A 14,326-nucleotide genomic window follows, 5' to 3' on the forward strand; every position below is an offset into this window, starting at 1 on the left:
TATTTTCAGTGTCTGCTCTCCCCTGATCTCAACTAAAACCTGGAAATGATTTGCCCATGGTACTAACTCTGACACAAACTCCAGCTTTTCAGTCCGACTTCTCAAGAGATAACGACATAGTGACTCAGTTCCATAGTCATATGTCCACGTTTGTTCCAATCAGCTGGTTCAAACAAAGCCACACAGGCCAATCATGCAAAGGAATTATAGAGCAGAGAGAAGGTGTTCCAAAAATGCGATGTGGGTCCGTCAGTACATGAACTGCTGCTGCTGCTGCTAAGTCACTTCAGTCGTGTCCGACTCTGTGTGACCCCATAGAAGGCAGCCCACCAGGCTCCCCCGTCCCTGGGATTCTCCAGGCAAGAACACTGGAGTGGGTTGCCATTTCCTTCTCCAATGCATCAAAGTGAAAAGTGAAAGTGAAGTCGCTCAGTCATGTCCGAGCCTCAGCGACCCCATGGACTGCAGCCCACCAGGCTCCTCTGTCCATGGGATTTTCCAGGCAAGAGTACTGGAGTGGGATGCAGTACATGAACAAATCCACTCAAATCCCACTTATAACTTATCACTTGGGAAAGCTCAGGAAGAGGTGAGCCACCCAAGAACTTCTGACAACAAAAAGAAATGTCCTGGGAAGAGGCTCCCAGCATATCTACCCTTCAGCTTCCTTTCTAACTCCCTCTCACTAGCTGAGGTTCCTTTTAATCACTCTCATTCTCAAGGGGGACAGAGAGCCCCAGAGTGTCACCTAGAAGAGCTTACCTTCCTGGTTCCCACACCGTGTGCTTCCGTGTCCCTCTCCAGGAGATGATGGACATTGTCAAAGCCATCTACGACATGATGGGGAAATACACATATCCTGTGCTTAAAGAAGACACTCCAAGGCAGCACGTGGACATCTTCTTCCAGGTAAGAGCACACACCCTGTGTGTAAGCTTTAAGCTCACCTTAGACCAACCAACCCACAAGTGTCTGAGCAGTGTTTTGTATCCAAGCCTCCACTACACATGGCAAGAAACAGAATTACAAGATGTACCGTCCCCCGGGAATAGATTATTTTATTACACAGACAAGTATACACTACGGAAGAGAGCAAGGATGAATATTATTAAGTATAAGTAGCGTGTGGACTCTAAATTTCATAAAAATGGCTGGGAGATCAGAGTAAATAGCACATGTGCATACATCAAAGATATTGTTCTGTGTATTCCTCGTGCTAAGTCGCTTCAGTTGTGCCCTACTCTGTGCTAACCTATGGATTGTAACTTGCCAGGCTCCGCTGTCCATGGGATTCTCCAGGAAAGAATAGTGGTGTGGGTTGCCATGCCCTCTTTCAGGGGATCTTCTCAACCCAGGGTTCGGACCTGTGTCTCACGTCTCCTGCATTGGCAGGAGGGTTCTTTACTACTAGCGCCACCTGGGAAGCCCTCAGAGTAAATACAGAAGATGTCGTTAAGCACATTTGTGTGGTTGGTGTTAAGCATTTGTGCTGGAGGAGCAAGGGGAGATCAGATGGAAAGTAGGATGGGTTGGAAACTAGAGTGAGATCTTTAAATTGAAGAGCTTAGCCTTGCTCTGGTAAAAAGTAGGTGGATGCCGTTAATCTGTGACTTTTAGAAGAGTGGCAAGATCTTAGTGGTGTGCTAGTAAAAAGAAAAAAATTCACCTGGCAGGAGAGTATCAGCGACCATGAGACCTCATTCTAGTCTAATCCTCTCACTTTGCAGATGAGAAAAGCAGAGGCTCAGGGAGACTCAAGGTCACACAGTAGGTGACTCGGACAGAAGTAGAACTGCCCATGTCCAGTGTGCTCACTGCCAAATGGACAGGCTGGAAGTGAGACCAGGCAAGACATGTTAGGAGTCAGCAGAATAATCAGGTGATGAGAAGACGAGCGTCTAGAGCAAATGTTTGCATTTGAAAGGTGCTCATGGGGGTCACAGTGCTGTAACCAGGGCCTGGAGTTGTCTGACCAATGAAAGACCATCCTAATTGTCAGGGGAATGTTGGTGAGCAAAAAGCAAGTTTTGGAATGCAGATTACCAGTTTCTTTAAACTGCTTCCTGTGTCTTTCAGAAAATGGACAAAAATAAAGATGGCGTCGTGACTTTAGATGAATTTCTTGAATCCTGTCAGGAGGTAAGGAGAGATCTTAGGGCACAAAACCTCTAAATCTGGGAAAGGAAATCTGGGGCTCGGAGACCTGAAGAAGGGAGTACACGAGAAACCTGCAGCCCTTCGACTCAGAGCCACCGCGGCCACGGCAATGCAGCTCAGAATGTCAGCAGCCTCCACTGCTTAGACCGGCCTGCGGCTGGTTTTGGCCACGCACGGGCTGAGCCGCACAGACTAAGCAGGGGAGCGGGGGCTGTGAGAGCCCAGAGCGGGTCTCTGTGGAACTGCAGACTTCCAAGTGGGCAGCACTGTCATTTCTCAGTCTTCCTCTGCCTGGTGGCCCTGATGGCCCACTCCCTAGACCAGGGGCCCCCGGCCTCCGGATCTAATGCCCGAGGATCTGAAGTGGAGCTGATGCAATAATAACAGAAACAAAGTGCAAGGCGCTTTGCGGCCCCATGGACTGTAGTCCGTGGGATTCTCCAGGCCAGGATACTAGGATGAGTTGCAATGCCCTCCTCCAGGGGATCTTCCCAACCCAAGGATCGAACCCAGGTATCCTGCATTGCAGGTGGATTCTTTACCAGCTGAGCCACAAGGGAAGCCCAAGAATACTGGAGTGGGTAGCCTATCCCTTCTCCAGTGGATCTTCCTGACCCAGGAATCGAACCAGGGTCTCCTGCATTGCAGGTGGATTCTTTACCAGCTGAGCCACCAGGGAAGCCCAATAGAAATAAAGTTCACAATAAACATAATGCACTTGAATCATCCCCAAACTATCCGACCCTCCCCGCCCCTCACCATCTGTGGAAAAACTGTCTTCCACAAAACCAGTCCCTGGCGCCAAAAAGACTGGGGACCACTGCCCTAGATTATAAGGGAGTTGCTGGAAAAAGTCTAAAGCTGTGATTCTTAAGCCACAGTGTGCGTAAGAATTGCCTCAGATGATTGTGAAAATGCACATTTCCAGGTCTCAATCCCAGAGACTCTAGATCTTGGGTGTGGATCTAGAAAGCTTCATTTTAGCACAATTGCCCTGGCCAATGCTTTTAAAACTTTAATGTGCAAACCAGCCTCCTTGAAGTTCTTATTTAAATGCAGATCCTAATTCAGTGGGTCTCTGCTGATGCTTGTGTTCTACAGGATACATTGGCCCCAGAGTCAGCAAGAGACTGAACTGGAAATAATCACTTTCCTCTAATTTAGAAAAATGCATTTATACCCCTACTTTGTTTCAGAAAGATATACAGTTACTCTGGTCTCCTCTTAGTAAGAACTGCAAGTGCAAGAAAAGTGGGAGAGGGAAGACGTTATTAACATGTAGTGAGCACCAGCCAAGTTTTAGGTACATTACATAAACTTCACATAGTCAATAACTAGAATAGACTGAGAATTGATCATTCTTAACTGACTTTGACCAATGCCTTGGAGCAGTGCCCTAGAGAAGCCCTGCTAAACTTGCTACTAACCTATTAGCTGATGGATCTTTGGGTAGTCTAGGGGTTCTGAACCAGTTATCAGGCAGCCAGAGGGGAAGTTGCTGAAAGAGAGGCTCAGGTCAGCAGTTATTTACCAACATGGTTAGAAACATTTCCACATTTTAATCATTATGAGCTGGCTAACCACCAGTGTTCATCATACCCATTTTAAAGAAGGGAAAACTGAGGTATTGCTAAGTTAAGAGATATGGTTAAGCCTCAAAAAATGATTGAGATGGAACTTGAGCTATATCATTTTAATTTTAAATACTATGCCTTATTGTACTATGCTTGTTGACTATGCTTTGATTGTATTCTGCTTTTTGACAGGTTTTTAATCAGTTTAGTTTCTCACATTAGCAACTTCTATAGCTATTCATTAACTCACTTTTTTTTCACAAACCACCCTGTAAGTAGGTACTATGTTCCATACCATTGCACTCTCAAAAAAACTGAGGCACAGAGAGGTTCTTTAAGGTCACTCTAAGGTCACTCCATTAGTAACAGAGCCAGAATTAGAATCTAGGCAGCCTGACTTCCAAATGCTTGTACTTTTAAAAGATTTCAAATACCCATAATCAACTTTGTTGACTTTCTCTACTTTAGTCTGCTTTCTGTTTCATTCATGTGTCCTCTAAATTGGGCTTCCTAGGTGGCGCTAGTGGTAAAGAACCCCCCTGCCCACGCAGGAACCTTAATCAGACGTGAGTTCAATCAGGAAGATCCCCTGGAGGAGGGCATGGCAACCCAGTCACGACTGAAGTGACTTGGCATGCATGCACGTGCTCCAAATGATTTTCTTCCTTCTGCTTTTTAATTTTAATTCAATTTTCTAGGTATCCTTTCTACATTTTTGAGACAGAGGTTCAGATCATTGGTTTTCAACCATTCTTTTCTAATATAAGCAGTTAAAGGGATAAATTTTCCTTGAGTACTGCTTTAGTGGAGTACTGCTTTAGATTCCTAGATTATTGATGTCATATTCTCATTATATTTTAATTTAAGATACTTTTTTCTCTGACACATGGAATTTGAAACGTGTTAAGATCCAAACATTTGAGGATTTTCTACATCCCATACTTACTCCTTAGAGAATATACAATAGAAAAATATAAAATAGAGAACATAAAATAGAGACATACAATAAGAAAATCAGTAAATCCAAATATTGCCACTTTGAAAAAATTAATTAAATTGATAAATGTTTAACAAGACCAATTTAAACAAAAAAGAGAGAGAATACTCAAATTATCAATATCCAGAATTAAAGGGGTAACATCACCAGAAGCTTTACCGGCACTAAAAAGTTAACAGTTCAATTTTCCAATAAATTTGATAATATATGAAGTCTACAAACCCCCTACAAAATATAACTTATCAAAACTAGCACAAAAAGAAACAGAAAATTTGAATGGTCCTATGCCTGTTACAGAAATTGTATCTGTATTTCAGATTTTCCCACAGAGAAAACATCAGGCTCAGATGCCTTCACTGGTAAATTCTTCCAAACACTTAACAAAGAAGTGATGCTAATCATACACAAACTCAAGGACACAGAGAAAAAGAGAAAACTTCTCTGTTTGATTCATGAAGCTGTCATAACCCTATCATGGAAAGTTGACCAGACCACTACAAGATACAAAATTTGGGGAGCTAATGTATTCTTTCTGGACACAGGCATGGAAACACAAATCCAGCAATATGTAAAAAGCATAATTCATCATGAACAAATAGGGCTTATTACAGGAGTGCTGGAATGGTTTAACCTTCAACAATTAATCACTGTGATTAATGACATCATAGAATAAAACACAAAAAACATGTGATCATCTCTATAAGCACAGAAAAAGCATTTGATAAAATGCACTTCCCCACAGCTTCTTAAAAGAAGCAGTCTTCACTGGTTTACTGAATAATTTGTTTCTTCTGAATTTCTCTTTAAGGCCAGAGAAGGTGTTTCTTGCTTTGAATTTCTCTTGGCTCAGTAGTTTCTGCACAGGCTTAGTTGCTCCTTGGCATGTGGGATCTTAGTTCCCTATCCAGGGATCAAACTCACATCCCCTGCATAGCAAGGCAGATTCTTAACCACTGGACCACCAGGGAAGTCCCTCATTCTGGGAGATGTGCTCACCAGTTATAGAGCTTCTCAGGGAGAGGCCTCAGAGAATTCTAACCATCCTCTTCCCTCCCTTCTCCCTCCCCAGGATGACAACATCATGCGGTCCCTCCAGCTGTTCCAAAATGTCATGTAACTGTGAACGCAGCCATCCGGCTCTCAGAGACATACTAAACAGCCAACTGAGCACCTTGATCGGCCCTCCTGCTGATTTTACACACTAACTCTTGGGACAGAAACACCTTTTACACTTTGGAAGAATTCTCTGTGAAGACATACTATGGAACCCAGGACCATGTGGCTCAGTCTCTGATTGCCAGCTCTTCCTCCTCCCTCTTCTCAAGAGAGACAAGATGAAGTCGGGTTTCTTTTGGAAGCATGCTCATCTCTTCACACTGCCCTGTGGAAGGTCCCTCTGCTTGAGCTTAAACAGTAGTGCACACTTTTCTGCTTGCGTGTCCCAGGCCACTGCCTCCAAGTCCAGCAGACCTTGATGTATCTGGAAGCAAGATGACCTGAGCCAAACACGCACCATCCTCTGGCCTCCCGAACCAATGTGCCTCTTTCCCTGTCTTTGGTGGGAAGAATGAGTGTTATACAGCACAGTCAGACTCTACCCTGACTAGATTGGGAGCGCCAGCACCTAACATATGTAGGATAGGACTGAACTAAGCATGGCATTGTCTGATGACCCAAACTGCCCATGTGCTCCGTTTCCAGAGGCAGGGACAGTAGTGCCCTCTCGTGCTCACATCTGCGCTAGTGGCGCAGGAAGGGGGCCAGCGCCCAGTGACCCATGCCTCACTCCATCTCCTGCCTGAGTCCAGCACTGCATGACCCTCCCAGAAAGCCCAGGATGCCTGCAAATTGCTGTAATTTTATACCATCTTCTAATCAATAAACAGAACTATTTCTTACACTCTTAGTCTTCATTTCATCCATGACTACATTGGGCAGAAAAGGTAAGTTGTGGGAAGGGAAGACTAGTCCATCCCTTTGGCCTCCAGTTCTTAGTACTGGCATTGTGCCAGGCACTGTGCCAAGCAGAGCATCACCCTCCCCCAGGCAAATATCCGATTCAAATGCAAAGACTGTAACCATAAGCAAATGCAGCTTAAAGATGATACTCTTCACATTGTCCCTTCCAGCACAACTGCCACTCCCAAGACCCTCTGGTGTAGAAAGTCTGGAGCCTCACATGGCGTGGTTGGGGATACAGAGATGAAGCGGTGGGCAGGACCTCCTGCTGAGGGACTTAGAATCCAGGAGTTGATCAAGAGACTCCAGCCTATAAACAGCAAATAATTGCTTTTATTGGACACTGGGAGTCTTGGTTTCCTCATTTGACATCATATTAAAAAGATTAAGAGTTAACAGTGGCATTCTTAGAAAGAAAGCAATGTACTAACCCCTATTACGTGCCAAGGGTTACACTCTGGGCTTTTATACACTACCTTACTTTATGGTAGAACGCTCCGGAACGTAGAGTCTTCATCTTGCTGGTTTGGACCCTGAAGCTCGGAGAGGTGAGGGACACTGACTAAGGTCGAGCAGCTCCCTAGAGAGATCGCACTCTTCCCACAGTCTCCTGGAGCCTCCTGCTAGGGGCTTCCGTCTCACCTCGAGGAACCAAGGGTCCCTCACACAAACCTCATTCATCTCCAGTCAGCTCCGAGAGGCAAAGGCGTTCTTTGAACCCAAGTAGCAGATGAGGAAACAGATACAGAGAAGGGGAAGCCTTAGGTGTCTGTGGATACCTCGGGTATCTTAGCTATCTGTACAAGAGCAGGTCACCACACCTCTGCGTGCATGAAATACTCCCAATCTGGTTGCCCTTGACTACTGCTTCTTATGGCTGGGAACACAGAGGCCACCGCTCTGCCTCTCTATGTGAGCTTCCTGAGTGCAGCCATGCAGTCATCTAAGGCTGCTGGACAGGTGGCTGGCCCCTAACGAGGCATACAGTTAGGCCCAAGCAGAGGATCTCCACTTGTGACCCTCCCCACACTGGGTGTGCACTGCATCCTGAGGTTGTACAGTGTCTAGGCCATGGTTCTCCACCCTGGCTACACGTTCATCATCACCTGGGGAGCTTTTGAAGAATGCCAATACCTGGACCCCATCCCTGACCACTTGAAGCAGAATCTCTGAGGGTAGAACCCAGATATCAGAATTCCTTAGAAGCTTCCCAGTGATTGTAAAGTGCATGCAGAGCTATAGTGGGGAATTGACCATACCCAGTCCTATGAACGAGCACAGGATCTGAACCATCCCACTGGCTACGATCACTGGCTCAGAGCTGGGCTTCGTACATATGCCAGTCCACACAGCATGAATCTCAAGACTTGTGCTAGGAACGGTGGGACAAAGATGTTCTGTCTCCTACTGGACATGAATAAGAGAAGTCCTAGGACAGCTTGCAGTGATTTGCGAATTCTGAGAGCTTATCTGATAACCAAAGGACAAATAAACCAGAATCACAGGAGATAAGCAGAGAGGTTTTGCTTTTTTTTAAATAAACAATGTAAAAATAAACCAGAAATTGATGAGATCATTGAGCTGCTGGCTCCAGCTGCACCCGAACCCACACATACCTATGACCTTTCCAGGTGCCTTTGTCTAATGCCTGTGTTAGTTTAGCCAGCGTTTCTCCCCCATGGCTACCTATCAGAATCACAGAAAGTTTTCGAAGTAGCTAATGCCTGAGCCTTGTCCCAGGTTCTGAATCAGAATTTCCAGAGGTGGGGCCCTGAGCAACAGTATGTGTTAAAAACTCTCCAAGTGATTCCAGTGTACACCTAGGGCTAAGAGCCCTTGCTCCAGAAGAATGGAAGGGCTGCTACCCTTCTCCCTGTCCTGGCCAGGCCACAAATAAGAAACTCAATTCAGTCCTCAGAACCTAATATTGACAGGACAATCAGCATCTGGAGATAACAGAGAGAAATCAGAAAGGAAGGAAGAGTCAAAACTTGTCCTAAGATGAATAAGCAACAGAAAGGACGTTGGTCATCCTGGTGGGTAGAGAGATAAGGACACCCTGTTGGAGCAATTGCAAATAAATGGGCCATCATTCGTCAAAGCTTTTAATAAAGGAACGGGATAAAAATAAACTCTGCAGTTTCCACAGAGGCACAGAAACAAAAAGAGGCCTGGGCTCTTGTGAATCCATGCATCCCTCAGCAGCTGAGGTATTACAGAAACAAGGTTCTCAGCTTGGAACATCCATCCCCTTGGCATCCTGGAGGGATCCTCCTCCTCCTGAATCATCCAACAGATTATCACTATTTGCCAGTCATCACGCCTGCTGATGGGGATTCAGCTGTGTAGTAGATGCCTTGCCAGACACCCTTGGCACTCACTCCTGTGGACTCAACGGCTGCCGACTGCAAATGCATGTGACTTTTTGCCTGTGACTTTGACTGTCACAGCAGACTGTGGCCAAGATAGCCCCACTCTGTTTGTGGAAAGGGCAGGCAGGAAGAATCAGGTTGTTAACACTGCCTAGGAGCAGCCCTGAGCCAATGACTAATGCCAAGTTGGCGAATCAATAACCCAGGTTCCAATAGGAAGAACTCTTGCCTTTTCCCAGACTACTTTCTCCACTGGAATTGAGCCCCAATCACCCACAGTAGTAACCTACTCAAAAGTGCACCCCTTATTGACCTCTTTCTCTTCCCCGTCTCATTTCCTGCATCCCCCTACCATTACTTCCTGGAATCACCTCCCAGGCAGACCACTTACTTCCACATCCTTGTCCCAGGACTGGCTTCTGGAGGAACCTAACCTAAAACAAGCAATGAATAGGACAGGTATGTGTCCTGCTCTCAAGACTCTTATATTCTATTGAAAGCAAACAGACAACAAATAAAATGACTTGGGCCATTTAAAGTGGTATGAAGAGAACAGAAGTGTAACATGAGGAAAATGACGGGGGTGGCTGCTCCAGACCGGGTGCAGAGGAAAGGCTCCTTTGAGCGGAACCTGACGCGATCTCAGAGGTTGGGGGGTCATTAGCCACTTTCAGAAAACCTGGGTCTAGGCTTGCTGTGACTTCTTGCTCAGGCTTCTGAGATTCTCTTATTCCAATAAGGAAATCTGATCTGATGTGGAAATGAAAAATCCCATCATGACCAATCCTGTGGTTCGCTAACATCCCATCTCTGAATAAATCCTGAGTGAAGCCAGGAAGGCCCACTGGAGAGGCTGCTGGGAGGAGATGCAGGTGGCGTGGGGGCCGCTGCTCCGCACTAGGCTCTCCGTGGATAAGACCCTACCTGAGCCTCACAACCACCCTGCGAGGCAGGCACTTAGGCACCTGTGCTTCAGATGAGAAAAGGATGCCCAAAGACACAGAGGGAAGTGCTCACAACAGCTGGAAATGTGCTTAAAAGCCTACCAGCTCTGAAATCCAAGCCCAGCTCCACCTCCTAGAGAACATGAAAACTGTCTCCACCTATTCCTAAAACTAGCTGTAATGATGTATAAACACCAGAAGGTGTTAGAAAGCAGCAGTCATGAAAACTAAAGCAGTGAAAACAAGTCCACAAATTCAAGCCAAATTACAGTTCCTCTAGAGGGAATGATGCCAAAAACATGTGCAAAGATGCCCATATGGGTTTCTTACAGGAGCTGAAAGAAGTCTCTTCACATCAAAATAAGGCCCAATTTAATTCACAGACCTCATAAATCAACCTCTGCACCTCAGTCCAGGAAATGATTGGAGACCAAAAACCTCAGATCTTGAAGAGAAGAGGAAAATCTCACAAGTCACCAGCCCCACTGAGTGGACTTTTGATGGTGCATGCGATTTTGAGAGCTAACTACTCACAGGTCTAGACATGGAGCACATGACGTAGTCTAGGCTAATCATTCCCTCCCGTGCCTCCGGCCACAGTAACTGGTTCAGGGGTAGGCTTAAGGCCCAAGCCAGTGCAGTCATCATACAAAGGAACACAACTCAGAATAAAGAAAGATGAATTGTTGACAGATACAACATGGATGAATCTCAGAACAACTATACTGATGAAAGAAACCAGGCAAAAAGAATGCATCTATAATATGAAATCGAGAAAACACAAACTAATCTATAGTGACAAGAAGCAGCTCAATGGTTATCTGGGGCTGGGGAAGGTCAGCACAGAGAGGAGTGAAGGATATCACCAAGGGGCAAGACAAGACTTTTGGGAGTGGCGGGTGTATTTATTATTTTGATTGTGGGATGATTTCATGAGTATACACATCTATCAAAAACATTAAATTATACATTTTAAATATGTGTGGTTTATTTTTTGTATTATATGTCAAATTATATCATATAGATGTTTTTAAAATTGGCCTGGGATCCCAGAGCACACCACCACCAGCTTTCATGGTTTACCTACCATTCTGGGAGCTCTGTTCTTCAAGAAGCACTTTACATGAACAAGCCTCATCATTTTACCTTCCCTGGTCAGTCTTTTGGCCAGTTTACTCCAGCCAATTTTCTCCAGCTGTATCACTTCGCTCTCTACCCCCACCAGGAAGCCTGCCAAGTGAATCCTACCTTGCCTCCCCGCTCCCAAAGTCCAAGCCAGGCCCCTTCTCCAGACGAGAACTCCTGAAGGGTGGCCAGAACCTTGTGGCAGGTGACCAGGAACTAAGAGTACCCAGCCCTCCCATCTCTTAGACCCCCACTCCCTGCCCAGTCCAAGGAGCCAAAGTCTCTGTGCTGACACTGAACAGTGAGTGCTTGGGGAGAGGCGGAGAAAGATGGATCATTGTGGATTCTGTCGGGGAGAGTGACAGAGGCACTAAACTGGCTGCTGGAAAGTAAGTAAAAGACGGAGAAAAGGAAGCAGAGAGGAGTATGGGGAGGCAGAGAAGGAACTTAAAAAGAATGAATGAGAGAAAATGAATGAGCTTATAAACTCCTTACAAGATAAATGTTAGCCCACTGTGATGGCTAATTTTTTGTGTTAACTTGGCTAAGCCACGGTACCCAGTTTTTTGTCAAATGCCATTCCAGATGTTGCTTTTCCCAGGTGGTCTAGTGGGTAAAGAATCTGCCTGCCATGCAGGCCATGCAGGAAATGAGGGTTCGATCCACGGGTTGGGAAGATCCCCTGGAGAAGGAAATGGCAACCCACTCCAGTATTCTTGCCTGGGAAATCTCATGGACAGAGGAGCCTGGCAGGCTACAGTTCATCGGGTTTCAAAGAGTTGGATATGACTGAAGCAATGCTTAAATTTTGCATTAATAGATGTGACTGACATTTAAATCTGAATAAAAGACTATCCTCTAAAACGCACTGGGCTTCCTCACATCAACTGAAGGCCTTAAGAGAAAAGATTAAAGTCCACTGGGAAGAAGGCATTCTGCCTCCAGAGAGGCAGAACTTCTGGATAACTAAGAAGGATCTATGAAAAGCTGATGAGCAGCCAGAGTGTGGACTAAACGGAGAGGCCTAGTCTTTCTTGGACACCTGCTATGTGCTGAGCATCTCTGTACAGCACCTCATTTAGTACTGCGGCGACTTTCTGGGATCAGTTCAGTTCAGTCTCTCAGTCGTGTCCGACTCTTTGTGACCCCATGAATCGCAGCACGCCAGGCCTCCCTGTCCATCACCAACTCCTGAAGTTCACTCAAACTCATGTCCATTGAGTCAGTGATGCCATCCAGCCATCTTATCCTCTGTCATCCCTTTCTCCTCCTGCCCCCAATCCCTTCCAGCATCAGAGTCTTTTCCAATAAGTCAACTCGTCACATGAGGTGGCCAAAGTATTGGAGTTTCAGCTTTAGCATCATTCCTTCCAAAGAACACCCAGGACTGATCTCCTTTAGAATGGATTGGTTGGATCTCCTTGCAGTCCAAAGGACTCTCAAGAGTCTTCTCCAACACCACAGTTCAAAAGCATCAATTCTTCGGCACTCAGCTTTCTTCACAGTCCAACTCTCACATCCATACATGACCACTGGAAAAACCATAACCTTGACTAGATGGACCTTTGTTGGCAAAGTAACGTCTCTGCTTTTCAATATGCTATCTAGGTTGGTCATAACTTTCCTTCCAAGGAGTGAGCATCTTTTAATTTCATGGCTGCAACCACGGCAACTTTCTGGGATAGGAATATAAATAATAAAAAAAAGTACCCATTTTCCAGATGGGAAGAACTCAGTGAAGTGAAATCAGGGGCCCAGAGTCACTGCTGGTAATTAATGGACACAGGATTTAATAATTATAATAATGGCCATAACAACATTAACTCAGTGCTTACAATGAGCCAGATGCCATTCTAAGTGCCTAAAGTCATTTCACGTAATCCTCACAACAACAATTCATTCCATGCACACCCCTGACCTGGCCACCTCTGACTCCAATAACACCTCCACACTGCTGTCCAAAGGGGATGGCACCCTGAGGATTCTAGTAATCCTGGAAGGTTCCCAGCAGAGTGGGACCTAGAGAGACCACGAGCAGGAGGAGGGGACCCCAAATCAGGGAGAGATGTCAGGAAGCCAGTGACGCTTAAAGGATCATGAGCAGGCCAAGGTGGGGGAGGTGAGGGCTCAGGCTGGGCCACCAGATGGACGGCCTCAGATGCCAGGCCAGCAGAAGGGGCTTGCTCTGGAGGGGGCAGAGAGTCACAGGGTTCTGAAGAAGATGGAGCCGCAGGCTGAAATGGAGCTGAAGAGAGATGTCTCCAGAGGCCAAAGAGGGACCAGCTCTGGGAAGGATGGTGGTGCATGCGTGTGTGCGTGCTAAGTCAATTCAGTTGTGTCTGACTCTTTACGATTCTTTGAGCCATGGTCCTCCAAGCTCCTGTGTCCATGGGATTCTCCAGGCAAGAATACTGGAGTGGATTGCTATGGTCTCCTCCAGGAGATCTTCCCGATTCAGGGACTGAACCCATGTCTCTTAGGTCTCCTGCGTTGGCAGGCGGGTTGGGTTCTTCACCACTAGCACCACCTGGGAAGCCCATACGGATCGGCGGGGACATCACGAATTCAACCAAAAGCATGGGGAGTGGCTGGTGGGTGAGTGGACCAAAGAACTGAAAACCCGGTAGAACCAGTGTGAGAGCCTGCAGGACCACGCAGAGGACGTGGTGACCGACGGGAGACGCAGAATTAAGACGCGGCCGCAGTGCACTCAGCAGCACTCTCTTCGCACACAGGAGTGGAACCCGGAAGCTGTGGCAGGCTGGCGCGCGCGGCGGTGGTGCTCGCCAGACGCCGCTAGATGGAGCAGGCGCCCCGCTGAACGCGCCACGGGACCCTCAGCCTGGGCCTCCCCGCAGGGCCCGGGAGCAGGCGGTGCGCAGCTGCTGCCAGAGAGGGAACCAGGGGGTGCGCCCCACCACCCCAAACCTCAGCGCCTGGGCATGCAGAGGGCCTCCTGCTTCCCAGGGCTGGGCGCCGGGTCACGCTCCGCTGCCACCGCCTTGGAAGGGAACACAGATTTACGTCTGCTCCGAGGCCTGCGCATCATGCACCAGGTCCGACGCTGCTTTCCCGTTACCTTCACTTGGTGACTCATTTATCCCGCCCACACCACAGAGAGGTAAGTGAGTGAGTGAGTGAGTGAAAGTCGCTCAGCCGTGTCCGACTGTTTGCTACTCCATGGACTATACAGTCCAT

At 46.8% G+C, this 14,326-nt stretch overlaps 1 protein-coding gene across 8 annotated transcripts in view; it reads left to right on the forward strand.

Annotated features, from left to right (window-relative positions):
- The window catches only part of KCNIP1 (potassium voltage-gated channel interacting protein 1), a 403,298-nt gene extending 396,699 nt beyond the window's left edge, over positions 1-6,599 (forward strand). For all 8 annotated transcript variants that reach the window (XM_055554526.1, XM_055554527.1, XM_055554529.1 and 5 more), the window contains 3 exons: positions 805-909; positions 2,077-2,139; positions 5,798-6,599. In XM_055554526.1, coding sequence (XP_055410501.1) covers positions 805-909; positions 2,077-2,139; positions 5,798-5,845 — 216 coding nt within the window. In that variant the 3' untranslated portion in view covers positions 5,846-6,599. The remainder of the gene's footprint in view (positions 1-804; positions 910-2,076; positions 2,140-5,797) is intronic.
- Positions 6,600-14,326: the final 7,727 nt, after the last annotated feature.

Source organism: Bubalus kerabau, chromosome 18 (genome assembly GCF_029407905.1).
Source record: "Bubalus kerabau isolate K-KA32 ecotype Philippines breed swamp buffalo chromosome 18, PCC_UOA_SB_1v2, whole genome shotgun sequence".
NCBI lineage: Eukaryota > Metazoa > Chordata > Mammalia > Artiodactyla > Bovidae > Bubalus > Bubalus kerabau.